Source organism: Exserohilum turcica (genome assembly GCF_000359705.1).
Source record: "Exserohilum turcica Et28A unplaced genomic scaffold SETTUscaffold_2, whole genome shotgun sequence".
Taxonomy (NCBI): domain Eukaryota; kingdom Fungi; phylum Ascomycota; class Dothideomycetes; order Pleosporales; family Pleosporaceae; genus Exserohilum; species Exserohilum turcicum.
In genome coordinates, this window is record NW_007360025.1 from 2,526,105 (window position 1) to 2,554,059 (window position 27,955).

Genomic DNA, 27,955 nt, shown 5'->3' on the forward strand with positions numbered 1-27,955 from the left:
GTTAGGGCCGAACAGGGTCGCGGTGGCGGGCAGCTAGCAAAGAATTAGCTAGATCTTTGACAGCAGAAAGGCGCAGCGGAAATCCTCTTGCATTAAGATCAAGAATATTCTTGACAATCACCTCCTCTTCTGCTATAAGTAGTTTCATTGAGTTGGGCGAACAATCTTGTCGAGAAGGCTTTCCTGCGAGTCTTCGTCTTAGGGTACGTTCAGGCACGTTGTAGAGAGCTGCAGCGCGTGGAATGTTAATTGTCGCGTCGCATTTAATAGCCTGAATTGCAAGCTGTACTTGAGACTCTTTTGAAGACTTTTTTGAATGAATTTGTTGAGACATCGCGAGTAGTAGTGAAAGTTGATGGGGGCTTGGCATTTTCGGTCACTCGCTATTCTCGGCCACTCGCTATACTTTGACGTTAGCTGTTACAATAATCTAGAAAATCTATAGTTACATGAGATAAGTGGCCATTAATAATGAGTAACTAGTACCTAGTTTAGGCGTAGCGTGCAGTCTCTCTTTTAAAGACCTCTTTAAGCTAAGCTAGGCCTATATTATTGTTAGTCTATGTAGAGGGCGATAAGGTAACAAAGACTAAGTGCTTGTTTGGATTAATAGCCTCTACCTAGGCTGATTTTAGAGCTCTAGCATCTGACTAAAAGATGAGAGATAGAGAAAGAGGTGTACCATCTGAGCAGATATAGGCTAGGACTATAATCCACTCTCTAGAGCCATCTTGTAGGCTTAAAATAACTCCTCCTCTTTTATATTGCCTTTTACTAAAGATCCTTTTAGACCTTCTAAGGATTCTAAGTAAGAAGCCTTTTTTATCTATATTAAAGATGTGAGAGGGCTGTATATTATACTCCTTTATTTTATTGTGTAATAGCTTAAAGTACAACCGATACTTAGTTGCTAAATTAGCCTTGTAACGCTTCTAGTCTATAGGACTCTGCTAGCGAGAGATAAGATAAGAGGAGTTCCTGTAGAGGAACCTAGAAACCTAGCGTTCTAAAACGTCTCTACTAAGCAAGGATGACGTAAGATAGCGTATTATTAGACATAAAGGTGGTGTACGCCTTTTAGTAAGGGATTTAATGTACTGTATAAGCTCCTTTTTGCGTTGTAGGTGGATAGAGAGGTGGGCGAGCGCGCGAGGCTGAGTTTTGCCTTAGTGTCTTTAAGCGAGCGTACGATAGCTAATGCTAAACCTTTTTATAGCTTAGCGATAGCTAAAAGATGCGCCTAGTTCGCGCGATTTGATTTCTTTAATCGCTTCCTGAATTAGGTCTATATTAGTGGAGATATGAGGTATTTTGTGTAGGTGTTGAGTTTGGTGGGGTGGGTCATTGCGCGTCCTAGGTCATTGCGCGTCCATGCAGGTTACTGAGCCACTCGCTATACTTTGACGTTATTTCTTTATTTAAGAAAAGAAAGAAATTTAAACTCTTGCCTTAGCTCTAGGTGTAGGAAAAAAGTAAGGGAAAAAAACTACCTACACTATCTCCCTAGATATAGAGTTCCAGTCGAAAAAAAGCAGGTCACTGTAACAAATCATAGATTTTAGAAGGGATAAGATATTAGGAAGGGACAATTTTTGTCTGTTACTGTAAAACGTACCGCAAGGAACTAGAGCAGCACCAACAGGAGCAGCGGCATTGCCCGAAGTCGAGTAGCCCAGGAGGCGATTCGTCGTCCTGTTTACTGGAACATAAATACTATTTGTGTGTCTTTGCCTGATTGTTCTCGTATGGTGATGGACCTTGGCGTGATTGAATCCATGTCCCAAAACGAGAGCCACCAGTGATATTAGAAGAATGATAGTAAAGAGGGTGTTGAAGACGAACAGCAGCCTAGAATGAGGCGTCATGCTCAAAGATAGACAACATGATATTCGCCAGCATACAATAGCAGATGGTGGCATTGGGGGTAGTCGAACGAAAAGGAGCAGCAAATCTGCTGTAAGCTCCACAACTCAATGAGCACATCCAAGAATCATTCACCGTGTAACGGCTGATCCGTCCTTTGGCCAGGATAAACAGTACACCACATCCGCCCCTCAAGTAAACACTGCCAGGAGGCTGCTTCCAAGCAAGATTAGATAAAATGCAGGTACTACAGAGGGATGATAGTATAAAAAAGTGTTTTAAGAAATCAAGATTTTAGAACTTTAATAGCTTAGCTATTATATAAGCAAAAAAGCGATAAGGTATAGATTTAAGAAAGAAATAACTTATAGTTTAGCGTAAAAGAATTAGATTTTACTTATTAGGTAACTAGTAAATACAATATATATATCAATATAGAAGAAAAAAAGTGTTGATACTACTAATAACTTAGATAAAGAATAGGAAAGTAAGAGCTTGATAGTGGTAGTAGGTAGTATTATATTCTAAGATAAATCCTTAGCCTTTTTTTTATATCGGCTTTAGGCTTATATACTATAAGCTAGCTGAAAAGTCTTTAACTAACCGTTTTTTTATAGCTGAAAATATAGTTATTAATGATATCTTTTCATAAGTATTACTATTTTAGCGATACTTAAGTAGTTTTTATATAACGTGTTTCACTAGTAAGCAGGCCACCCTAGTATATAAGCCACTTCCCTATAATATCCTACCTTTGCAACAACAACGCGTAATATCTTAACAACGCAACGCGTTAAAAACTTATACTAAAGTAGATTTATTTCTTGCTATTGCTAATCTCAATTTTAAATCAATTTAGAGTAAACAACATGCTACTACTACCTATAGCGTCCTACAAACAATAATCTAGCGTTAATAAGCTAGATAGCGCCCTTAAAGCGATTAGGAGCTACTAGTAAGGCGCCTAACAAAACTAGAAGAGCAGGCTATTACTATGCGTGTAATAGTTAAGGCTAAGGGAGGACTACCCTATAGGAAAGACGACGTGCGAGATATGGCCAATAGACTGCTCCAAGAGCGTGGCGGGAAGGAGGTGGGCAAGAACTAGGTTAATAGGTTTGTCTAGCGCAATCCTAAGCTGCGTACGCGCTAGAGCTGTCTATATAATCACTAGTAAGCTCTCTACGAAGACCTAGCGCTTATTAAGGGCTAGTTTAAGCTAGTTTAGAATATAAAGACAAAGTATAGAATTGTAGATAGAGATATCTATAAATCTAATAAGACTAGCTTTATTATAGGCAAGATTTTATTATAGTTAGTTATTATAGGCTTAGAAAAACTAGGGAGAATAAAGAAGATCTAGCTAAGCAATCTTAAGTAGGTTACGCTAATATAAGGCGTTAGCGTAATAGGCACGTGTATTCTAGCGTTTCTTATCTTTACTAGTAAGGTTCTAATCTCTACCTAGTTTATAGAAGATCTACTACGCGACTAGGTAATCTAAGTTAGTCCTACTAGCTAGACAAACAACAATCTAGCGCTTAACTAGCTTTGTTACTTTAATTCCTATGCGCGGCCTGTAGGGACGCATAGGCTGCTTTTTATTAATAGCTATAAGAGCTACTGCTTAGTGGATTTCTAAGATCTCTGCGAAGAGATGAAGATAATCCTCTTCTATATGCCTCCACACTTATCGCACCCCTTATAGCCTCTTAATATAGTCTGCTTCTTCCTATTAAAGCGCGCGTATAGTAATACTATCTTAGTCTTAGCATATAATCACATCTACTATATTAGTAAAGAAACCATCTTACTAGCGTTTAAAAAGGCCTATTATAAGGCTATTACACTAGAAAATATCTACAGAGAGTTCTAAGGTGCTAGAATTTTCCTACACAATTATAATGTTATTTTATTATAGCTTAACGTTATGCTACGTACGCCAACTCTACTAGCGCAAGAGACTACTGCTTAGGAGCTAAAAACGCTGCGCAACGCGCGCGAAATGGAGGCGCAGGCTACGCTTATTCAAAACTATATGCAAATCTAGTGAGGGTCTCCTATAAGTTCTCTTAAGGAGTAGATACAGTAGTTAAGTAAAGGAGTTTAGTAGATAGCTTATAATATAGTGTTAATATAGGAGAAACTTAATCGCCTTAAAGCTATAATTACTAAAGTAATAAAGCGAAAAACTTGTAAGAGGCGCTACGTATAAGCAAAGGGGTCCTAAATAGTTAGCTAGATAGCTAATTAGATTGCTAAGGCATAGAGTAGTAGCTATAATAATGGTGCAACGTCTGCGAAGAGGGTGCGTAGTGAACAGCGCTGCAGGCGTTGCAGCTAAATTAGACACAACTTTCGCATTTATTAAGTAGAATTAGAGGATATAGAGGATAGTAATATGTCTAAAGAATAATATATTATTCTACTTAATAAAAAACATTATAGTGGTGTTATGTAATACTATTACAAAGATGTAGTAGTTTAGGTGATCTTACTTAAAATCTAGAGAAGATAAGACTTCAAAAGAGTACTTCTAGGCCTTAACTAACGCGTTTAGTTTATTAAAGTAGAACTAGTAATAGCCTGAATACTGTAACGGCGCAGGTAAGGCAGGTCGGATCTGTTTCGGTCGTAGGATCACTCAGAGGCATATGGGAGTGCGTGGGATCACAAAGAGCCTAGATTCAACAAGCCACCTATAGGCCTTGTACGAAAGGATATCAAAAGTCTACAGAGCTAGCTACAGGGAGTGTCTCAATATATACCTATCCTAGTCGGGTCCGAATTCGGATCCGACCTCGGGCGAATGGCTGATGAAGGGCGGCAGGTACTTCCTCCGATCCGGCTCTGGGATTGGCTCCATACTTGGCGAAGTTGTAACATCGTTACAAATACAGAGGGGTGACACGAAAAAAACGTCACTCAAAAAGTTGTTATTTTAAAACTTTAATATATAGCTGGAAAAGATAGCTAAAAATAAACGGATTGCAGATCTAGAAAGCCAAGATCTCCTAGTTTGACATAGTGGACCCACTATCTGCTTGGTCAGCAGCCCTGAGCGAACAAAAATCCTCAAACTAGAAGCTTGAATAAATCTAAACTAAATATCTAGATTACTCTATTGTTTCTATATAAAAAGGTCTAAGTCTAATATATATTAAAGATCTATCTTTAATCTCTAAGCTCTGACTGTCATAGTATACCTTTACTAGTCAGATCACGTGATATATAGAAGAGTCTGATTTTTTAGAGTATATCTATTTCTCGCTAAGAATAGAAGCAAATATTTAGTGTACCAGCCCTTAGCTTCTACTGCAGCTTGCCAACGCCTAGGTAGAGATAAAATACAATTATCTATATCCTGTTGTGGAATAGCTTGCCACTCTTCAAAAATAGCCCTAGTAAAAGCCGCTATACTCTTCTGGTTATTACCTAAGCCTAAAAATGATCTAGATCTTTTAGATAAATGGTTTTTAAGTAAACTCCACACATTTTCTATTGGATTAAGATCTGGACTGTAAGGTGGATGAGGGAAGACTTCAATTGAATTTCTTTTAAACCAGCTGAAAACGTTTTCAGTAGTATGCATTCTGAAGTTATCCTGCTGAAACTTCCAGCCTAGATAGTAGTTAGTTATATCTATAATATATCCGAATTTGGGATTTATAGCTCTTTAATCAGGTGTGCTAGATTAATTCTTAGATATAAAAATATATATATTACTTACCTGGTTTTATATTAGGCTTTACTTAAGGTTTTAAACCTTACGGATATATTGGTGATTATTGAAGTTTGGAGAAGAATTTGGAGCCCGAATTACTACTAGATCAGATCTACCACCTATCCAAATTGCTCCCCAAACTTGGATAGTAATATCTCTAGCTATAACTCTATTAGTAAGCAAGCTAAAAATCGATTGAAATATTAATAGAATACTAGACTAAAAATAGATAGTTTTAGCCTATTAGGATTTTTTTTAACTTACATCTATTGGCTGTAGAAACTTGTTCTCGACCTTGGCGCTTATTTTGGCGTTTTCTTACATGTTCTCCACTCTATCCTCGGCCTCTTTGGATTGCTGACTCATCTGAAAATATTATCCTATCTAATCCAATATTAGATAGATTTTTCAGCATATCCTTAGCGTATTTTAATCCATTTTTAGCTTTTTCTTTGTTTAAAATTGATTTTTTCTTTGCAATATTCATAGAATAGCCCTCTCTTTTTAAAAATCGCTGTAAAGTTCTAATTGAAATATTAACGTCATTCTCAACTAATAATCGGCGATTTGTCTTTTTAGGGCTCTTAGTTAAGTCTCTATTAATAGATCTTTTATCTCTTTCTGAAAGCTTTGAAACTCCGCCTCTACTAACTCTTTCAAGCTTTCTTTTCTAATTTTTTTTTTAAATCGATAAATAGCGTCTCTAATAGCCTTAGGTGGCTTACTAAGTAAAATAGATATATTTTTAATGGCTATATTTGCCTTTAACAAACGGGCAACTTCAGCTTCAAATTTTGAAAATTTTGGATCCATAGTGAGGAATTAAGAGACCAGAAATTCAGGATAGAAAGAATCAAATATATAGTATATTATGACTAATCAGGCTTAGTAATACACTAAACTTAATCTAGTAACTTTGTCTTTAGAACTAAATATTTAATTCTAGAGGATTGCTAAAAATAGAAAAAAACATGTCACGTGATCTTCTATATATAGACTATCACATATCTGAAAACTAAGCCTTTTTAAGTAAGGACTATTGGTTTACAATAAATGAAATTTTTATTATTTTAGTCTCCTATATTCTATAATTTTTCTTCGCTCAGAGCTGCTGACTAAGCAGGAGGTGGGCTCACTATGCCAAACTAGGAGATCTGGGCTTTCCATATCTGCAATCCGTTTATTTTTAGCTATTTTTTCCAGCTATATATCAAAGTTTCAAAATAACAACTTTTTGAGTGACGTTTTTTTCGTGTCACCCCTCTGTAGTATGATACAATTTAGTTTGAATTACTTTAATTTAAAGTAAACTACTTTTTTGACTTAACGTGTTTCACCAGTAAGCGGGCTACCCTAGTATGTAGGCCACCTCTAGCATCTCTATAGTTTTTATTATATAAGTATTATTCTCTAAAAAGGCTAGCTTACTTTGAACTAAACTATATAGATAGTAAGTCTTTTTATAGTAGTAGGTATAATCTTAGAAGTTAGAATAAGAGTTTAACGTATTTTACTAAGTTAATAAGGAAATAAAAAAAGGCTTATACTATATACTATATACTAAAAGAAGTAGAAGAGTATAATAGGCTAAGACGTAAGTTAACAAGAGAGAAAGAAGTTAGAGCTAGGTTAGTTTTATATTATCTTTACCTTTAGTATAAAAAGAAAGCGCTAAGTAGTTTTTAACTATTCTAATTACTAGCTATTACTTTTAGTTTTTAGTAAAGTTTACTTATAACTTTCAGTAACTACTTAGTTTTTATATCTTATAAAGTATTTTTACTTTTACTACTTTTAGTTTATTTACTTTTACTTAAAAATAAAAGTAGCGTAAAAGTTATCGCTGTTAATAAAGTAGATAAGCTTTAAATTTTTTCTTTTTAAGTTATAAATTATATTACTAATTACTAATAATACTAATTTTTTTAAGTTCGTATTTACTAATTGTTACTATATACTAGCGTGTAAGGTTTTAACTGAATAATAAACCTTAAGTCTATTATTAAGTAGTTTAGCTATAAATTAAATAAAGTTTATAAGGTTGTTTATTCTTTGATATGTACTTATCTTTTAATATATAACTTTAATTAAGCTAAGAACTAATACTGATATCATTTTTAATTATATAGTACGTTTAAAGAAAAGTATTACGTAACATAAATAATAAAAGTACTACGTAATATAAATTAGAAAAAAGTAGCTACTAAATGCTATAGCTTAATGCTAATAGCGAAAATATAGTAAAAATAAGTATATAGACAAAGTAGTGTATAAGCTTAATTATAGTAGTAGCAGCTTCGCAGCAGTCTAAGTATAGGCTGGGAGCCAAGGCACTAGTCCCTATGAGGTAAGCGCTGTGCCATAACATCGCTCTTGTTGGACAGAAATATGGATCCGAATACTCAGAACTACTGGACCGACTGGGGGGCTGGTAAAACCCCTCTCTCCTATCCATCGGGTCACAGCGGGTCAGATCAAGTGACTGTTTGCTTGTTAGGACATGATGCAAACAAAGATCTTCGCAATGAAGCTCTCGCTGCACCTTTCTTCGGTGCTGTGGAAACTAGTACAACAACCACTGAGATTCTAGAGAGAGAACATGCCGACAGCAACACAATATCAAGCAATGGCAACACAGTTTTACGCGCAGCTGCTTGGTTCGCGTCACAAAATCCATTGTTGGAGGAAAATGCGGCTACGCTCTTCAAAAGGGGCGCAGACAAGTTTGCAAGAAATTCCGATGGATTCACGCCCGTGGACTATGTCAGTTTCAACTCTAGCCTCACTCGGTTGTTCTTTGAAACGATACCATTGAACGAAATTCGCACGAGGCTATAGCTTGGGGTTGGTTCGATTGTGCAACTCGGTTCAGGCTCCTCGCTTGAATACATCCTCGACCGAATACCTGATGCGGACGCGAATATGGCACACAGCAGTGGGGAAAGGCCTTTTGATCATGCGTTGGGACTGATGGCACCTGATAAGATATCAATTCGTTTAAATCATGGCGCCCGGCCAGGACTCATCTGGGATCACAATTCGGTATGGATACAGCATTGGAAATACGAGAACTTCTTTAGTCAGCTCTCTGAGGTACTCTCTGAAACACCAGCAGTGCTCTTCGTGTCACAGTTCAGTGTTATCTCACGTAGTCGTTCCGATGTTGTTTGTGTCGATGAAGACAGTCCCGATGATCCCTATCTGAACTTTCTATTCCCTCGGATATTGGGCGTGTCAAAGGAATTGTTTTCCATACGATTTAGCTTGACCAGGGTATGTCTCATGATATGTTGCTGTTGATCAACAGCGCTGATAGTCAATAGGATTCAGTAACGATGCCGAAACTTATGGTGGCACGTACCATTCGTCATATTCTTGGCTGGAAGCCAGTGTCAAACATGTGCAAAGAATAAAACCAAATCTACTGCATGGGCACAATAGAAATTTACTCCAGTTTAGTGTTCATGCCAGCAGAAACTTGCGCTAGCATAGAAACATATGAGAGGTTAAAGACCCTACACGAGACCGTTGAGTCAGGAGTCTGTCACCAGGAGACACTGTCCAGATATTTGCAAAGGTAAGATACAAAATCTAGAAATACCCCATTCACTTAGTAAAGGTCAAATTCTACAGAAAATACGTAGAGCCAGCATTATCCAAGTTACAGCTCAGGCAGCACAAAAGTCTAGCAAGTAAATTATAGTCATAGTTTAAAATTTTTTATTGGTTTACATCTTGGTTCTATTGTTCTGGCTACGTCCTTTTATCACATCTACAGAGCCACGATGAGATTGGCAACATGCTGTTCGTGTGAAGGCGTTGGATTCATTACATCATCTTAGGGAATGCAAACTTTATCGCTGCAGTAAGAAAGCTTGATACCATCACGCCAAATACTCGAAGAGCCTCACTGAAATCCCTACATTGTATGTTCAAACCTGATACCATCTTTTCCAACCATGTACATCTTCAACTCCATCCGTGAACAGCGGACGTGGCTTTTGGCTGCGCTAGCGTTCGACAAAATGCCCCAAGACCGGCCCGTGTATAATGACAAGTTTGGCATGGCAAGTCAGGCCCATTCCGGTCAGGCCGACAGCTGCCTGCCGCCTTGTTCCCCTAGAGCGCCATCCAACCCTGGTAGTAGTTGTTGATTCTTCGCGGACATCAACGCCTAGGGTGATTCTACGACAAAGCACTCCAGGCGGCTTCAACTGAGGCTACAAAGAGACAGTGACACTGTTGGTCACCAAGGGCGCCTTCACATAGGAGCAAATTCTCCTGAAGAGAAAATGACGTATACAAACATTCCTACCGCCCGGATCGGTGCTGAAAAGGGGTGCAGCTTTAGCTTTTATTCTAGTCGTTACCCTTTTACCACAAAAGCGACCTACTAGGACAGCGGAGGTTGCCTACTACTATAAACCCTTCAACAGTAGCTATCGCAGCTGCTACTTGATGTATATGTGGGACTGTCAACTAGTAGCTATAGCGGCTTGTACTTCTATGGCAGTTTACAAATAATCCCTCACCAGTTCAGTTAGATAGCGGTGAGCCGTGAGACTACCTGTGCCTAACTCTCACCTATTAGATACGTGCTTTGTACAGTATATGGCACTTGCGGAGGGTGGACTATACAATTTTCACGACGCTCGGGTGCTGATTACGCGTACACGGCAACTTTGGCTTGGATCCTGAATACGAAGTTCAATCCTACGTTTCTTATCTCTGTGTGGCTTTATCTACCTATCCGCTTTCTGTTCTATGTATAAATGTGTTGCTTTATAAAAGTAATTCATACCTAAGGACAAGTAATTACACTATTTAGTATCTCCTACACTTTACGTTGCATAACATAATACTAGATACTGCGTGTGCGACAGGACGTAATACGGTAGAACTACGGGTCGTAATCACGCTGATGTTATGAGCTCGTAGTTGGAACTGTTCAAGCCGCAATATAGCCAGGGACTAAATACGATGTGTAGCTGTATAATAACTCCAAATACAAAATCGTATTAACCTAACAGTCTTTACCGATCTAGCATAGTACATGTTGAGTATGACCAGGGAGAGAGGATATAGTTGAGAGAAACGTATATATAGCAGGACAAAGTTGTTCTATCATCAACTCCAATATATTAAGCATTGGATAGCAGCCGATCTTGGCGCTATTAAGTTGAAGAACATCTATCTTCCTGCCAACATCAAGGCCCTCGCGACTATGAAGTTCCTCTCTGTTATTATCAGCTTTGCACTAGCTCTCGCCCCAGCGGCCCTCGCACAAGTCGCCTGCTGCTTGCAACCAGGTACAGACATTGAAGCTTACTGCGGTAAACCTGGCGATGTAGCCGCTTGCGTAAGAGACTCACGTTTGGAAAGGCATATCAGACACTCGAATTCTAACTTGAATTAATAGTGTTCAACAAAGCTGTTTCAGAGTTGCGCAAATCGAGGTACTTTCAGATGGACGCTGCCTGCGGGGTCTTATGGGCCAGATTCACCGCCTGTTCCTTGCAAAGGTGGTGGAAGAGGCCGCTTTGTTCAAATAGCTAAAGCACAGGCACCTTTTTAACCTATTAGATTATTAAGTAGTAGTGATGACTTGCCTATGTGCACAAAAGCCGAGCTCGTGCAGCACACTCAACGACTAGAAACTATATTACTAAGTGCGGGTTTGTAACAAGCACTGTAAACAGTATCAATTCTCACATGAACAGTCACTTGAATATGAGATAGTTTATAGGTAGGGTGCGATAGGTCATTGACATACTGTACAACACTTGAGGTAGCGTGGTACTACATTGCAAGAGGCATTGATTTTTCCTTTCTTAAGGTTGTTCACTGCATCTATCAAGCACCAGCTCTAGCGGCAGTCCCACCGAATCCAACTCTACTCTGCCCCACCAAGCTGCCAAAGGACCACTGAGAAAATTTATCAAAGCTTCGACAGCTCCGCTGATGACTAAAGCAGTTGTCAAACTATGGTACGTATGGTGACTCTAGATATGACTCGTTACCACAACGCCAATCAAGCGCGCATTGAGGGACGTGGCTGGTTATCTTAGATTAGTGTCATCGTATGTTTTCGTTCGCTAAATTCCTGACTACAACTGTTCCGTCTAACATGACACAATTTTATTCTTGCGCACGGTGTCTGTTGAGTTTGCTAGTGAGGCCTAGTGCTCGGAGCCTCAGTTGGTGATTGAGGGAATAGTAAGAACAAGATGGAGAAAAGTTATGAATATGTCTCTGACGCCGACGACAGCTATTTTGTTAGCTCCTATCATACATACTTGGTAACACGTATTAGCAACAACATATGCATTGTTATCCTATTGTGACAGTCAGCCAAACTGAATGAATTGTAATGCCACAAAAGCTGCTGAAAGTCATTATCGTGTCGAAATCAAAGGCACTGTGTTCCGACCAGCTGTTCATTCCCTGAAATGCCTCCAGAGTAGCCATAGACGAAGGAGGGAAAGGTATTGATCCAAATATCGTCGTCTCGCACCTGCTAGCAGAGGCTAACTGCCATTACAGTAACTCGGCTTGAAGATTGCGGTGCAGAAAGTTCTAGTCGTTAATATCAGCGTGTGAGTGGGCAAAGCCTAGATCGTTGTCATTGACAACGAGATCGAATTTTCCAATTACGTCCAACTTTTATCCAGTGTGCTGCCTTGCATATCCACAGCTTGGTCATTGAAGTATTTATAGACATTAAAGCGCCAATGGGCTATCTTGCAATACGTCAGAGGATGATGGACCCGCTTCTTCCAATGATCTTGACAAGCAACCACAGGCTCTCAAGAATGAAGCGATGTAATGGGCGCCTGTGTCAAACATGATTCGATGTGTTTTTGAGCCAATCGAATCAATGATTTCTTGTCGTTGTAAGATTCGCCGTTTCGCTTTAGTATAAGAGGAGGCATACTGATCTCCTGCCTTGTTCTTTATTCATTCAACGCACACACGCTGAGGTTAGACACGGTACAGATACATATTCCTCAAACATCCTCATTCCCGCCTTCAAAACTAGATTGGTCTCTTTCGACAACATCTTCAAGTAAGTAGGATGATCCCAACTCTCAACATAAAGCACGTGTCTAACATACCGCAGAATGGTGGGCAAATACTCCAAGACCAAGAACTACAAGACCGAACATAGACTGCAAATACAGCTTGAGCAGGAGAGGCTCAAGCTGTTGAATCACGAATACGAGGCCTACATGAGTCTGCTTCGATGGTGGGAGAACCAGCCGTGCCAAGGCCACTACCGCACCAAATGTGGCTTCCACATGCAAATTGTTTCTCACGATTCCTCCTGGTCAAGGCAAGAAGTCTCTGATATAGAGCAGCAACTGGTTCCCGGACACGCCTGGCTGCCATGGCCGCCAATTAAATCAACTGGAATGCCACTAACCGTAGAGCAACTCTACGGCGATGATGCATCTGCGTACCTGCGCGTGGAGCCACGCCAGATTGGCTTCAACAATGTGGGCGATTTCTGCGATGAGAACGGGGCTCTGTACAGGAGGTACCAGCTCAAAAAGCTTGTGGTCAAGCCGATCAACAACGCGGTCGATTATGAAGCGGTAACGACAAATGTCCTCGATCCCTCTCGCGAACACATTCGCGTCTACGAGTCTGGAGCTATCTTTCATATGGCGCCGGCTCCTCTAGAATTTTGCGATGTCCCGGCTACACAGAGCCAGCTTCAATCTCCTCCTGTTCAACAGGCGGTAGATAGTCCGAAATTGGTGGGTAATGGCGAGTTGAGAACTAGGACCAGTCCCAATACATTTGTTTCCGATGGGTCGAGTTTTGGAATGAGTTTTGATTTTCCTCTTGACAATCATGATGTCCCAGGCCCTTCGGCGGTCTCAATGTCAAACCAGTGTCTTTGATTATTTTTCTTTGTCAGCCTTGATGGCTCGTGATTATTTGCTTACCTGTATTGTATTGCTAGCACACGACATTGTCATTACTCCATTTCAATGTGATTATACTACCTCATGCCCCGCGCATAAAGAAATATCCCGTGAACTTGCTTCAAAAAGATGATGTGACAATGGACTAGATGGTCAGAAATCGGGTATATGTAAAGACTGGAGTATGAAGTGGAGCAGATGACATGCATTTGCTATCTGATTGCTTAATATCTCCATAGGCACAATCGGCGATCATAGAAGCTGGTAGATATGAACGTCCGCTGGCCTTGGCTATTGACATCTGGCTGGCAATCGCTTCCATAATTCATGCTCTCGTGTTCCTCAAACTTGGCCAGGACCTCGATTTGCCAATCCTTGGATGCATTCTTGGTAAGCTTCACGATTTTAGCTCCAGCATGCATACAGCTGACAAGTAGCAGGATAGCTTCTGGAGGAGGTTCTGACCGCCACTTCTCCACTCGGTGATGGGCCGGCAGCTTAGGATTCCGATCAAGGAGCTTGAGGCGCCACACTCCGCCTCCAAGGTTAGTGTCTGCAAGGACCTGCCTGCGACCAGATATAGGCACGTGAACAATCCTAATGTGGTCGTCGTAGCTACCAGTGACAAGCAGGCAACCCTGGCTATCTAGATGTACAGGAAGGATAGCAGTGACACCCGCTCCATGGATTTTCCCGTCCATCCAAGGCACGCTTCCTCCTGAGCCGTCAGACAGTTCAGCAAAGCGGAGCGCGCTATCGTCACCCCCAGAAAGGATTCCAGAGCCATCAGGGAGGAAGGCTAGAGTCCAAGCTTCCAGATCATGCGAGGCAACTTGGAGCTTAGTAGGGGCATCATCTTGGCTCTCAGAGTCGATTACACCAAGGCATACTTGTCCGTTTGAGAGTGTCATGCCGACCATGAAGGACTCTGGATGCCACGAAAAGGCAGTGATGAGTATATCCTCGGGAAAGTATTGAATGGTCTTGATGTGGCTGATATGAGGGTTTCTCTGCCACGACTGCAGCTCGTAGATGGAGAAAGCCCCGGTCGACGTTGCCACGCCAAAGTTTGAGCTGGTGACGTGCGTCAGGAAGTGGATGTCCAGGACGGCCGATGGGGTGGCCAGGGTTCGGACAATGTTGCTTGTGGGGCTAGTCAGCGCGGAAAACGCAAGCAGTGAGTTGCAAATACACTGGACATACACATTGTCGCCATCTATCTTGACCAAGATCAAACTGCCGTTGCGCTGCTGGTTCTTGGCACTGACTTTGCCATCGTGGGGTGCGCTTCCAGCGGCTTCTTTGTCGTCGGGGTTTTCAAGATTGTACGTGCCAATGACGGCATACTGCGGGTTAAGCGGAAAGAACTCGATGCAGCTGGGAGGCAGATGGAGCCTGAAGGACGTCAGGGACTGTATCGAGGACATGTTGCTAAGATGCAGAGAATCAATTTGCCCTCTCGTTCCGGTTAGAGGGTTGTGTGATGACTAAGCGCTTGCAGTGACGCAATTGGTTTACCACCACGACGCTCGATGCACCACCCATGCACCTTTCGCCCTCCAGCGTCCAAACCTCAACAGCGCAAACTCGGCATACGCGCAGGCGCCAGTCGGCTCTGCTCTGCTCCAAGTCAGCTTGGGCTGCTCAGGCCGCCGAGTTGATGCCTTGCCGACCTTCGCTTAGCCTCGCTGCCGCCTAGACTACTGCCAGAACGGGCTGCAGCCGACTCTGCCACCGTGACGACGTCTCATGTATTAAAGTGCGCGAGAGACGCACTCACTTCCAAGCGCAGCCACCTTCACTTCCTCGGCCCCTCCATACCTTCTGTACAGCTGAATTGATTACCAGAGACGTATACGATTCGCAATGTCGGATGCCACAGCATGTGCCGAGACATTTGCGTCTGGTCGGTACTCAAAGCGCAAGAGAACCCAAGTGGCATACCGTCTGGACGAGCTCGACTACTCGGACACAGAATCTGACTTTGCCAGCCCGCCAGCAAAGGTTCGCTGCACCACGCCGTGCGCCACGGCCTCGTCAACTAATTGCTCTCCCGCAGAAGCCCAAAGCCAAAGCATGGAGAAGCCGGCCCCTTGCCAAGCAGAGCATTTTTCCATTTCTGCAACTCCCTGCCGAGATCCGCAACACAATCTATGAATACACGCTCTGCGACGACTTTGGCATCAATCTCCTGGGCACATTCAAGCACAGACGGCGCACCGTCGGACGCATATCAGCGTCGTTGATGGCCCAGGCATCGAAAAGTGACAACGTCTGGGCGTCTCGACGTCTCAACAACCAGTTGCTCGCATGCGACGAGGAGCCGTCCATGACGCCTGTTGTTCCGCTTGTCCCCTCACTCCTTGCAGTCAACAGGCAAATCCACCTCGAGGCCGTCGACATGTTGTACGGCAACGAGTTTGTATTTGCAGACAGCTTCGCTCTCTACTCGTTCCTACTCAATATAGGGCCTGCACGCGCAAAGCACCTCAAGCGGCTCCGTCTGCTCAGCTTCGCCGAAGGCCGCGGCATGAAAGGATATAACCATTCGTGTTTTGCCGTGCTGGCCTGGGCCACCAATCTATCTGCTTTCCACATCAATACGCACATGGGTGGGTACCGCGTTGCCGATGACGGCGCAGGCCAACTGTACCGCGATGCGTTTCCCTGGCTCGAAGCCGTGGGTGCCGCAAAAGGAAAAGCAGATGCTGCGTTGGATGTCTTGCACCTTGGCGAAGATTGCTTCCAAGGCCACAGGTGGGGACGCAATATCAATGCTAGTGTCGAGGATGGCTATGAGGACAGGGAAGCCAGATTCAAGGAGGCGTTGAGGAAGTGTCTGGATAAGCATCGACAGAAACTCATGGCGCCGTCTGGGGGTAGCAAGAAGAAATAGAAGAATAACATCAGGGCGGAATAGGGACTTGGCTGGTGGGGGAGAGAGAGGGAGAGAGAGAGAGACGATTAATGAATTATTCTGTCCTGATCCCACCCGGGTCAAAGGTTCAGAATGTGTAATGTTTATAGCTGCAGTCCATCACCTTGTTAGCATCCCTCCCTCGTCGAAATCAAGAAAACATGAGTTTGACATACACATTTTGTCTCCATAAAAAGCCGTAATCGCCGCCGTATGGCGCCCATGATGCATGCAGGTATTGAGAAGAGAAAAAGAAGAAATCCATGACAACAAGTCACATGAGAAGAATCAAACATGGCTCATCTCAACACCAATCTCTCCAGCATGGCCCTCAGTGCGTCAGCACCACCCCGTCCCTCGTCGCCCAATATTGCCTCAATCCTGCTCACGTGCTCGTCCGTTTTGGCCCTCAACTCGGCAATGACGCCCTTGCTGTACTCAAAACTGCCCTTGCTCTCCATATACCCCAGTGCATAGCTCTTCACCTGATCGTCCGTCGTTTTTTGCTTGAGAATGTTGATCAAGATTTGGTTTGAGGGATCGGCGCGTATGGCGTGGATAACGGGAAAGGAGAATTTGCCTTCTGTGAGGTCTTCGCACAGGCCCTTGAGGGTTGAGTAGCCTGATGTGGGCGAGAGGTTGAGGTGGTCGTCGAGGATCTGGAAGAGGAGGCCGATTGTGGAGACAAGTGGGGTGCAGTCGCTGTTTCGGAGCTGGTTAGGCTGAGGTGGTCGTTGTTGTGAGATGCAGGGAGACACATACATTTCTACTTGAGACTCAGCTTGCATGAGCTTGATGGCAAGACGAAATAAGCCGCCCGTCTTGTTGCCAACCATTTCCAGGTAGTCTACTTCGCTCGGACACGTCAGAGTGTCTCTCCAGTACAAGTCCATGCCCTGTCCTCTGTGCAGGTTCAGCAGCTCCTCGGTGAAGATTTCAATGAGCCTGGGATTGTTCATGGAGAGCAGGAGGGCGAGTGCGCGGAAATAGACGTAGTTGGCCGAGTTGATGGTTTGCGGGGTGCCGAATATGGCGTGGGCGACGGGGATGCCACGGCGGAGGAGAGACGAGTCTTCCACGTCGTCGACGCTGAGAGAAAAACAATTAGCTATGCGTCTTGGATATGGACGGGGGCAACAACGCACAGCAGACTCGAGGTATGCAACATGCCCACGACGTTTGTAATGACGTCCAATCGCTCTGGCGGCACCTTGAGCCACTGGTTAAAGGCAGCAATGCACTGGCTGCGGATATCTTTGCCGGGATGTCCATACAAGTAGTCGTAGGGGCCTAATAGTATACGCTCCTTCTCCTCTGTCCAGGCGACGCCATTTCCGTAGATGAGCTCTTCGCCTATACCTTTGGTCGACTCCAAGGGCGGGGACAGGGGCGTGGGGTAGTTTGTGCTGGACTCGAGAGGGGCGTCGGTGTTGGTCGGGGTCGACATGTTGGACGCCATGGACGGCGGGTTCTGGTGGGGTGGGTGGGTATTCAGCGGCTCGCCAGCGTGGCTCGTCTTGCTCTTCTTGCTCTGGCCCAACCAGTCAATCTCGCTCAGTGGGCGCAGGACGCTTGTTCTGGACGGCTGTTTGAGGGTGCTCGTAGCGGCCGTGTTGGGATTTGGAATACCCGTGGAGCTGGTGCGGGGCGGGATAGCGTTGGGCGAAGCAAAAGGGTGCATAAATGACGAGGCGGGCATGGTGGACAGAGAGAAGGACGAGAGGGGGGGGTCGGGGGGGTGGCGCGCGGGCGGCACCCGAGGGTGGTTGCTTATTGCACTTGTGCGCCGCGGGATGCTGTTCTTTCTTGGTGAGTGCGCCGAAAGCCGAGTGACGCGCTGGAGCTGCAGGCAGGATGCGCGGTGGGAATGGGGGGCGTTTGCGAGCAGCCGAACTTGGGTCGAACGAGGGGAAAAGGAGGGCGGGGAGGGAGCAGGCGAGGGAGAGGTGGAAAGAGAGCGAGAGGTGGAGAGAGAGAGAGAGAGAGAGAGAGAGAGAGAGAGAGAGAGAGCTAGACCGGGAGGGAGATGAGGGCAGGAATAGGCCCTATTGCGCTGCGCATCTCACACACAGGCGCGCGCACATGGACATGTCCTACCACGACCACGGCCAATACTGGCAGCGTCCTGCTTGCGGGCACATGTCGCATTCATCGATTCAAGATGCATGTATGACGCCAGTGCCGGTGCCAGTGCCAGCGCCCGTTCTCGCTTACTTACCCCCCTGGTGCCCAAGAGCCGCTAGCCCACGCCCGCCATCATGTGCATACAGTAACCCCTCATATGCACATGCACATGCACATCAGTCTACAGGCACAGGCACATCAGTGTCAGTGTCAGTCGGCGGGAACCGCCGCACGGCAAATGAAAAGGCAACGCTCCAAATGCACAGCCCTTCCAAACGGACCATTGCTCTTTGATTCTGGGGGTTCTAGCCGTCCTGACTAATGCTCGCCACGCCCTGGAAAGCAGCACCATCAAGACTGCCGCCGGTGCAGCATTAAATATTATACAAATGATCCAGTGTGTGCCAGAGAAGAAGAGAAAAGACGGCGGGTGAAGAAGAGGAGATACGCTTCAAGCCTGCCCCACTGGCCACACCCCCACCCCCTCCACAATCCAACGCTAAACGGGTATGCACTCGACAAAACAAGCAGGAAAATATAAGATAGAAAGAAAAGAAAAAAGAGGCCAAGATAAGACGCAAGCAAGGAGAAAAGGGCGATCTAAAAAAGAAAGAGAAAAAAAAACTAAAACAGGGTACGAAGAGTCCACAGGTAGGCAAGGAAATCGATACAGCCCCAGTGTATAGAACCATTTTGTATCCAACACAAGGAAAAGAGGTGATGCCTGATGCTGTAGTCGTACGTCGTGACAAGAAAAAGCTGCCGGTTTTGCTACGGGCCGGGTGGGTGACAGGAGAAAATCTAACGAGGGTATATGTGCCGTAGGGGCGTGCGGTCAGTGCCGTTTCTGCTCTACATGGCCTGGTTGTATGCCAGCCACGCGTCGTGTGCTTCGCGGAGGACTATCCCTGTTAGTAAAGACGTCACACAACCTTGGCTCCCACCGGCATGCTTACTCTGTAGAACCTGAGCTTGCCCCATGTGTGTCTCACAAGCGCATTGCAGCGTGCGCCCATCGATGAAATCAAGCACCACGCTGTTGGGGAGTTCTTGTCGGTCCTGGTCGGGCGGATAGGGGGTGCGGAAGTCGCTGAGGTGGAAGCGCTTCACCACGCCCTTTTCGTTGTGCTTGGACGGGCTGAGCACGAGATTGCCGAGGGCATCAATCTCGACCCATCTTCGCTTCCACAGCTGAGCACCGTTAGCATGCCGCACGACAAGTACATACCTCCAGACTTACCAGCGTGTCGGGGAACTGCACGTTCAAATCTCCAACGTGCATGGGAGGCGGTGGCTCCCGCAGCGATGCCAGCGACGTAGACTGCATGTTGTTGTCCGTCGTCAAGCTGCTGCTCGAGCTCTTCCAGGGCATTGACGACATGGACGAAGACATGCGCTTGAACATCTTGGTCGTGCGCGACTCCTTCTTTTCCTTCTTCTCTTCCTTCTTCTCTTCGCCGTCGTGGCTGTGTACCGACGACTTGGACTCGCTCATGCGGCGGCCAAACGCCCTCCATGTGCTCTCCGACGACGTCCGCGAGGGCGCCAGACTTTGCTCGCGCGAATGCGACGACGACGTGTCGCGAGAAGAGGGCGGGTCTTGCTTGCTGGGCGTAGGGCTCTTGGGTGGGGGGGTGGCCTTTTGGTGATCAATGATCAGAGGGCTCTGGTGGAGTTCCAGCGGCGTGTTCTCCGTCGGCATGGTCAGGCTGGGGTTCATGCTTCGCTCGTCACGAACAATTCGCGCAGTGACCTGGACAGACTCTGGCTTCTCGGGAGCCTGCTGGACATTGTAAACCGTCGACTTGATGGGGCCTGTCGGTCTCCTATCGACCATGGACGCCGAAGACGACGGCCGCACCAAGGTGCTTCCATGGCGCGAGGCAGACAGCCCACCCAGCGACGTGTCAAGGGGTGACGAGGCAAAGAAGGAAGACTTGCGTTGGGCAACCGACGAACTGGGCGCGCTCAGCGTAGCCGCAGCGGCATTCCCTTGCGAAGTCGACTCCCTATTCGTCTTCTCTGCCAGCGCCTTTATTCGTTGCGAGATGCCCGACGAAACATTAATCTTCTTGGGGGCGGCCGTGTCCGACTTTGGCGGAGGAGGCCAGCCGCCAGACACCTTGCGTGCAGCAGGCTGCTCGGGGGAGGGTCGCGAGAGACCAGGGTAGTTGGAGGATGCTGATCGGGGGGGCGTCGACACCTCGGCTTGCGAAGGCGACTTGCGTGGGAAGAAGGGTACTATGGGCGACTTGGACACTGAAATTGGTTTGGCTTCGTGTACCGTGGCGCTCTGTAGTTCCTCCATGAAGGAGTCGTCGGACAGGTATTCGGTCTCGGAGTTTTCCGCACTGACGTGGAGTGGGTCGAGGAGTGCCCGGCGCTTCCCCTTGGATTCAAGCCAGCCCTCGCCCGACCCAGAGGGCATGAGCATAGATTCTCGGTTGCGCTTTGTAGCCGGTGCCTGTTGTGACGGGAAAGCCTCATCTGAGGGCATGTATATGGTCGACTCTCGATTCGAGCGGCGCCGCGTGCTGCTGCTGTGGTCGTCGTTGTCGTCGTCGTCGTCGGCTGGCCTCAGGGTGTCCCGCCGGCTGCTGTCTGCATCGTCAAGCGAGGGCGGCCGCTCGGTAATTTCTGGGCGTGGGATGTGTTCGTCTGGCGCGTCGGGGGGCGGAGAGGAAGTGGTGCTTTCGGCGACCACGGTGGGTGTACTAGTGATGGATTCTTCCTCGTCTAGGAGATCAGGAGCTTGGGACTCTTGGGCACCCTGGCACTTTTGTGGGGCTTCTAGTCCGGTCTCGTCTTCGGACAGGGACGACGGCCGCGTTGATGGTGCGCCCGACGAACCGTGGGTTTGGGCGGAGATGGGTGATGATATCGAGACGGTCGAGTGTAAATCGTCCGTCTCGGTAGGATTGTCCGCAAAGGTCAGTCCAGAAGTGCTTGCGCGTTGGGACATGGCCAAGTCATCACCCAGCAACGTCTCCTTGCTCGCGTCGGGCTCCTCTTGGTGATGATGGGCCGTGGGAGTCGTCTCGGCAGACACTGTCGAGTCTCGTACCGTCGGCTCTTGATCTGCCATGTCCTTTTTGGCCTGCTGCGCCTGTTGCTGCTTCTTGCGCAGTTCCAGGGCCTTCATCAGCCTCGTCCGCTCCTGTGTGGTTCCCGTGGCGCGGAGGTGGGTCTTGTACGCAGAGACGGGCATTGACTTGACGCTCACGGGCGAGCGTGGGGCGTATAGCGACGACACGGGAGAATGCGGCATCTCAGGCATCAGGGGCAACTCGGAGGGCGGGGGAACGGTAATGGCAGGAACAGGGCCCGACGACGACGACGACGTCTTGGACTCCTTCTTCTGGGCCGCCTTTCGCGCTACTGCGCGCAGGCCTGCCGGGAGTGATGAGACCTGTCTTGCCATGTCTTGTGACGTGTTGCCTGACGTGGAGGGCCTCTTGCCCTCGAGCGACTGTCGCGGGCGCGGGCCCAGTTTGACCTTGGGCTTGGTGTACTGTGCATAGTAGTGCTCGTACAGCTCGTTGTAGTCTGGGCGCGTCGTCTGCGACGAGCTTCTCGGCTCCGGGCCGCCCTCGAATAGCGAGTCGTAGCCGGTGAGCGAGGCCTGCAGGTCGGGCAGATGCGTGTCTTCTGGCGTGTCGGGACCCTCGCTGAGCGTCTCGACCGTGACGTGAGAGATTTCGGGCGCGATTGTGTGGCCGAGTGCCTTTTCGTCGAGCATCAAGGGAACCGTCTCGGCCTGCGAGGCAATGGAGCCGTTTCTTGCGACATGGTCGTCGGTGCTGGCCCGAGACGGCTCCATGATGGTGGGTATGTCTGCGCTGGCAGCGTCGGACAAGCAAGTGGCAGTGGCAGCGTCTTGTTCTTGCTCAGGCAACGCCGTGTTCGCATGAGGAAGCCGCCATCTGCCGCGGGGATCAAGCCACTGCACCTGCCACTGCACCTGCCACTGCACCTGCCACTGCACCTGCCACTGCACCTGCCACTGCACCTGCCACTGCACCTGCCACTGCACCTGCCACTGCACCTGCCATGGCCGTGACCATGACGGGCGCAACAGCGGCTTGTTGCTTCCTGTTCCTGTCGCCAGCCCGTTGACGGGGCACGGTTGGGCAAAAACAACCCGCACCCGGGGTACGCCAGCCACAGCCCAACCCCAGCCCCAGTGACATCTGACAGGCCGTTGTAAGCGTGGATAAGGGGCGCTCACACACACACACACACACGTCTGGCTGTGACCTTTTGCGCCTCAGGAGCTCCTACTGTCGGTGGCATTGTGTGCCGTGTTCCTGCGTTGCATGCCACATGGGTCCCAGCCTGGGTATAGCGCAGGTACACACTACATCCACCTCCATCCACACATTCTGCATGCTATGTTCGCACTACATACATGTCGACATGCAGCAGCGACGCCGCTGCCTCGAGCCTGCGCCATTTGTTGTGTCGGCAAACGGTCCAGGGGGGAAGGGGGGAGGGAGCACAGCAGTAGGCCATGGTGCGTCTAGTATGGTGTATTATTATAGTAGGGTGAGCGCGAGAGCGAGAGAGGAACAGTGAGTGAGAGAGTCCCTGGACTGGTTGCTGCGCGATGGGCGGCCCCCTGTCGGCGCCCTTGTGCCTGAAACGCGGCAGCTCCACGCCCACCCGCATGCCGCCCACCCCCCCCCTCGCCCTCGACCGCGCTCCCTCTCGCCCGCCGTCAGGTGCTCCACGCATTGCACGCCCAGGTTTTTTTTTTCTTCTCCTCCGAGTGTTCTTGAAACCGTTCGCCTGCCTCGATGCCGTTGGCAGCACTCATGGCCCGTGTCGCACGCTGCTGATATTCTCGCGCCGCGGATCCCCGGCCAGGTGACCCCCCGCCCCCCCGGCCCAGCTTTGACCTCCTGGATACTCAGATTCCCCGTTGCTGCACGTCGACGACCAACGACCAAGAGCAAGACGAGAGACGCCCACTTCGTCGCTGTCACTACGCACGGCTCTGAGAGCCTGCCCCTCCCCGCACGCCCGCTGCCTCGAGGCCCCGTCGTGCACCATCATGTCTCTCAACGGGCTCAACAATGTAGAAGTCACACAGGCCTATCAGGGCGCCCTCGCCGAGGCCGGTGGTTGGTATGACAGGCCCATTTCTTTCTCTGTTTGTCGCGCCCGCTTGCTCGCACGCTCGCGCGCGCGCCCTCGCCCTCGCTGTCGCCGCGCGCTGCCGACTGACATGTTGCGTCTAGGTTTCTGCTCAGGTACACGTCCAGGGATGCGGTTGAGGTGCTCAAGCGGGGGACCGGCGGTGCAGGAGAGGCGCGCGCAGCCGTCGCCCAGTACGACGAGACGTCACCGCTCTACGGCCTCTTGCTCTATCGCCGCCGCAAGGTCCTGGTCAAATATGTGCCCGAGGGAACTTCGCGCCTGCTGCAAGGTACGCGCCCCTCCTCCCCCAATCCCTCATGGCTGCCTGCCTGCCTGCCTGCCTGCAATCCAATGCTGACCACGCCTTCCCACAGCCCGTGTCGCCGTCCACTTCATCAACATTAGCGAAAAGTTTGCGCCCCACGACATTGTCCTGCCAATCTCCACGCCCGAAGAACTGAGCGATGCCGCCCTCGCCTCGGCATGCAGTCTGCACACGGCCGCCCCCTCGAGCTCCTCGTCGAGCGGCTCGTCGCGCCAGCCCAAGCTCAGCTGGATCCAGGAAGCCGCCGACGAGGGAGGCCATGCTGACCATGCCGAGCATGACGACAAGTCGGCCTGCCTCCAAGAGCACGCCACGCAGCCACGCAGCCACGCAGCCACAGCAAGCAGAGCAAGGCTACTAATCATAGCCATAGTCATAGCCATAGTCATAGCCATAGTCATACTGATGGTAAAAAAAACCCACTCATGCACTTGGACCACTACTGCCTACGTCCCTCATCGGACGGTCGCGCCCGATGACCTCACAAGTCAAAAAAACTTCCCTTGCCTGTTCAGTCCACCATCATCCCCCCCCCGCACGCCGGGAACAAGCAAAACAAGAGAGCGTCCGCCTCCCGCACAAGCCCTCTCGACACCAGTGCAAAAAGAAACAACAACCAAAAAAAAGACATTGAGAACTCTTCCCGCATCCACCCATCCATCTATCCATCTATCCAACAATGCCCTCGTCGCTCCCACCCACCAGCGCACTCCCCCACCTCGCCACGCCCGACCTCACCAAGGTCCTAGATGTCCTCTTCGAGCCCTCATCCACGCTGCACTCGCTCAGCCTTCCTGTGCTGCGCTCCGCCCCCTTTCCAGACTACCCCACGCTCATCTCGGCCGTGACGGCACAGTTGTCCGCCCTCGCCAGCTCCACCCAGCCCCAGGATGCACAGCGCCTAGACCAAATCCTCGGCGCCCATCCACGCCTGGGCGCCAAAAAGGTCGACAGCGAGCTGAGCCAAAAGGAGCAGGCCCAGTTGCACGCGGGCCACGACGACCAAGGCAGAATGCTCGACGCCCTGAATGCCGAGTACGAGGCCAAATTTCCTGGCTTAAGATATGTGTATGTTTTCCTAAGTTTCGTCTACGTAAATTCTCCCACAACTTGGATGCAACAAAGCCAGAAATGCCACTGACTGACTGACCAACCAACCAATAGCGTCTTTGTCAACGGCCGCCCCAGACCCCAGATCATGCAGAACATGCGCGCCCGCATTGACCGCGGCGACGCAAAGGCCGAAAGACTCGAGGCCATTCAGGCCATGTGTGATATTGCCCTCGACCGCGCCTCCAAGCTGCACACCGAGTAGCACACCACCAGTCTCGTGATTTGCCCTCACAGCCTGTGAGGGCAAACAAACAGATTACGCTTCTATCGACCAAAGTACACGCCCCACGCTTAACAGTCTTGCATCCTCTTGCTCTTGCTCTTGCACGCCGCTCCATGCCACTCCTACTATCCACACATAGCCATACAACTGTGCACAACAAGTATGCATTATGCCAGAACAAACTGCCTCCCACTCTATCATAGTCCTTTTTGGTTGCCTGCTTTTGTTTCTTGTTCTTTTTGTAACGCGCCAAATGATATAGTACATGTCCCCCCGTTTTATATGCCTTTTTGCTCATGAAGCCTATTCCAAAAACATGAGTGCCCACACACGCTGAAAGCCCTGATGCAAAGTCGGTCGTCACACTCGCTTTTGCTTGGCCAACAAACTAGACATGAGCACTGGCCCAAGGTTTGGCGACCGAGGACATGGGGCCGTCGTCGAGACAAAGTTGGGAGAAGTCGCCGCCGGGCTAAAACTTGCTTCTGCAAGAGCCAACGGTCCAAAGTTGGGCGATGCAGGGCCTGCAGTGGTCCCCGCACCCGTGCCTGGAAATGGCGCCTTCTTCAACATGCACGGTCCAAAGTTGGGCGATGTGGCAAACGAGTCTGTCCGCTTTGGCGCCGAATGGCCTGACACCATCAGAGTAGACATGTCTGGTGTCGTGTCTGGCCAGAATCCATCCACTTGATTGATATGCCTGTAGTCCAGCACGCTGTAGCTGGAATACTCGTTGGTAGCATGCGTGGTGCCACCACGTACGGTTGTGGGTGCGTGGGCCATGACGGCAGAAGGCGAGAAAGGCACCTCTTCGTCTTCGTCTTGGTCGTCAAACGGGCTTGGGAGTGGCTCGTCTTGGTCGTCTAGGTCAGCATAGAGATCCATGACGGGTTCCTCCGTGTCGAAGGCGTCGTAATTGGATATGCCCAGTGGCGATGGCGGCAAGGGAAGGTAGTCTCTGCGCGGTGCATGAGCCTTTGCAGGTGAAGAAGCAGCAGCCCATGCTTGGTTGGGAGAGCAGAATGCCGTCGCCTCGTCCGGACTCGTCCATGTGGGCGAAGGGCTTCTCGATGCGCTCGGAGACGTCGAAGGCGACCCAGACACGACAAAGTGATTACCACTTCGTACGGCGGCCGTGGGTGGCACGGAGGGGTCCCGCGAGAGCACTGGGCGTGTGTACGTGTCGATGCTGCCATGAGTGAATTCCAGGCGAGCCAACTCGAGCTGTGCTTCTTCCTTCTCTTGTGCAATCGCCAGGCGGGCAGAGAGTGCAAAGGCATCCTTGGCCAGGATGTTTCGTCTCCGGATGCCGTTGAGTATGGCGGCTTTGGGGAGCCAGTTCCGTCCGAGAGCCTTTTGCTTGGCCCATACAGCAATCTTGGAGCTTCCTCGGTCCACAATGTTGGAGGCTGGGTGGGAGAATTGGGGGGATAGGCGGGATGTGATGAGAAAGCGTCGAAGGCGGCGCTTCTTCTTTTGCACACACGAGTGCTCTCCGTCGATATCAGCCACGGCTCGCCTACGCTTTCTCGACGCGGGTGGCGGGGGCCTAGGTAGGAAGGTCAGGCGCATGTCTGGTGGTGGAAGCAGAGTGAAGGTCCACCACGTTGCCGGGCCTTGGGCAGTTGAGATTCCAAAGGTCCGGCGCCGCGTAGACGAAGCCGATGAAGACGAAGAAGAAGACAAGGATGGTGATGGTGGTGGTGGTGATGATGATGATGATGATGACAATGACGATGGGTGCTCGATGGCGGCTCGCATCATCCTGGGGCGGACAAGCTCATGCACTGTAGGCTGGGGCTAGCTGCGTGCAAAGCATCTAGTGGTGCCGTATGTCACGAGACCATAGTCAGGGCGCAGAGGCGGACATGACCCAGGCGGGTGAGGGAGAATGCGGGCGTGGCCGGCTGCTTTGGGGGTGGAGAGTGGAAACCGGGGGGGTGGGGGTGGCGTGTCAGCGGTGGGCGTTGGGGAGGGTGAGAAGAGCATGTAGTAGTAACAGTAGTAGTAGTAGTAGTAGTAGTAGTAGTAGTAGTAGTGGCGGTGGTGGTGGTAGTAGTAGTAGCAGTAGTAGGTAAGCAGAGTCAGCGGTGGGTGAGCGACGGCGACGGCGACAGCAGCGAAGAGGGGCGTGATGATATCGGCTAGGCACAGGCGCAGGCAGGGAAGGCAAGGGAAGGGAAGGAGCGGATGACCCAGCGCTATGGGCAAGATGCGGAGAACCCCAGCTGGTGGGCGCCGCCAATGCCGCCCATGCTGCTGCCACTCGATAGTGCTACTACTAATAGTATTAGGCCGCCTCTCCCCTCGTGTGCCTGCTCGTGCTCGCGACGTCGCTGCGACTGTGTCTCTCTGGCTCGCGGCGGCGAGTCACGGTTGCGGCAGCAGCTGGACGACGACGCGGCCGCCATGGGATCCGTCCCGCTGTGCTCTCGTGTGGGCAGGTAAGCTGGCTGCAAGAAAGGGCCGTGGCGGAAAAGGTGTCGGTCCATGATGGCTCGTCGTCAGACCAAGTAAGACGCCGGCCACGGCCCCATTTTTCTTCTTTTCTTTTTGGCACCCTTGGCCTGGCCATTAGCTTTTTGCCCCCCCCCCC

At 48.9% G+C, this 27,955-nt stretch overlaps 10 protein-coding genes across 10 annotated transcripts; 5 read left to right on the plus strand and 5 right to left on the minus strand.

The window, feature by feature from the left end:
• Positions 1-545: 545 nt before the first annotated feature.
• SETTUDRAFT_163211 (uncharacterized protein) lies at positions 546-1,122 on the minus strand (the record flags this gene model as incomplete). The annotated part of the gene is made up of 1 exon (XM_008027465.1): positions 546-1,122. A coding segment is annotated over one exon (282 nt), but the record flags the coding sequence as incomplete, so codon positions are not given.
• Positions 1,123-7,975: 6,853 nt separating this feature from the next.
• Positions 7,976-8,900, plus strand: SETTUDRAFT_31477 (uncharacterized protein; the record flags this gene model as incomplete). Its single annotated transcript, XM_008026880.1, has 3 exons — positions 7,976-8,350; positions 8,426-8,860; positions 8,895-8,900. 3 exons carry the CDS (start codon positions 7,976-7,978, stop codon positions 8,898-8,900), a joined length of 816 nt encoding a protein of 271 aa, XP_008025071.1.
• A 646-nt stretch (positions 8,901-9,546) lies between these two features.
• Positions 9,547-13,494, plus strand: SETTUDRAFT_19722 (uncharacterized protein; the record flags this gene model as incomplete). The annotated part of the gene is made up of 3 exons (XM_008026751.1): positions 9,547-9,673; positions 12,584-12,653; positions 12,708-13,494. 3 exons carry the CDS (start codon positions 9,547-9,549, stop codon positions 13,492-13,494), a joined length of 984 nt encoding a protein of 327 aa, XP_008024942.1.
• Positions 13,495-13,742: 248 nt separating this feature from the next.
• On the minus strand, positions 13,743-14,945 carry SETTUDRAFT_19723 (uncharacterized protein; the record flags this gene model as incomplete). The annotated part of the gene is made up of 2 exons (XM_008026752.1): positions 13,743-14,661; positions 14,722-14,945. 2 exons carry the CDS (start codon positions 14,943-14,945, stop codon positions 13,743-13,745), a joined length of 1,143 nt encoding a protein of 380 aa, XP_008024943.1.
• Positions 14,946-15,342: 397 nt separating this feature from the next.
• SETTUDRAFT_163213 (uncharacterized protein) lies at positions 15,343-16,452 on the plus strand. The gene is made up of 2 exons (XM_008027466.1): positions 15,343-15,522; positions 15,578-16,452. The coding sequence occupies exons 1-2, from the start codon at positions 15,385-15,387 to the stop codon at positions 16,412-16,414; spliced, it is 975 nt and encodes a 324-aa protein (XP_008025657.1). The 5' UTR covers positions 15,343-15,384; the 3' UTR covers positions 16,415-16,452.
• Positions 16,453-16,734: 282 nt separating this feature from the next.
• On the minus strand, positions 16,735-18,134 carry SETTUDRAFT_31481 (uncharacterized protein; the record flags this gene model as incomplete). The annotated part of the gene is made up of 2 exons (XM_008026881.1): positions 16,735-17,524; positions 17,581-18,134. The coding sequence occupies 2 exons, from the start codon at positions 18,132-18,134 to the stop codon at positions 16,735-16,737; spliced, it is 1,344 nt and encodes a 447-aa protein (XP_008025072.1).
• Positions 18,135-19,411: 1,277 nt separating this feature from the next.
• On the minus strand, positions 19,412-22,749 carry SETTUDRAFT_153912 (uncharacterized protein; the record flags this gene model as incomplete). Its single annotated transcript, XM_008027467.1, has 4 exons — positions 19,412-19,461; positions 19,516-19,750; positions 19,800-22,393; positions 22,509-22,749. 4 exons carry the CDS (start codon positions 22,747-22,749, stop codon positions 19,412-19,414), a joined length of 3,120 nt encoding a protein of 1,039 aa, XP_008025658.1.
• An 863-nt stretch (positions 22,750-23,612) lies between these two features.
• Positions 23,613-24,429, plus strand: SETTUDRAFT_179015 (uncharacterized protein; the record flags this gene model as incomplete). Its single annotated transcript, XM_008027468.1, has 4 exons — positions 23,613-23,686; positions 23,800-23,987; positions 24,073-24,395; positions 24,421-24,429. The coding sequence occupies 4 exons, from the start codon at positions 23,613-23,615 to the stop codon at positions 24,427-24,429; spliced, it is 594 nt and encodes a 197-aa protein (XP_008025659.1).
• A 273-nt stretch (positions 24,430-24,702) lies between these two features.
• SETTUDRAFT_89201 (uncharacterized protein) lies at positions 24,703-25,338 on the plus strand (the record flags this gene model as incomplete). The annotated part of the gene is made up of 2 exons (XM_008027469.1): positions 24,703-25,091; positions 25,188-25,338. The coding sequence occupies 2 exons, from the start codon at positions 24,703-24,705 to the stop codon at positions 25,336-25,338; spliced, it is 540 nt and encodes a 179-aa protein (XP_008025660.1).
• A 1,146-nt stretch (positions 25,339-26,484) lies between these two features.
• On the minus strand, positions 26,485-26,931 carry SETTUDRAFT_57468 (uncharacterized protein; the record flags this gene model as incomplete). Its single annotated transcript, XM_008026967.1, has 1 exon — positions 26,485-26,931. A coding segment is annotated over one exon (447 nt), but the record flags the coding sequence as incomplete, so codon positions are not given.
• Between the last annotated feature and the right edge of the window lie 1,024 nt (positions 26,932-27,955).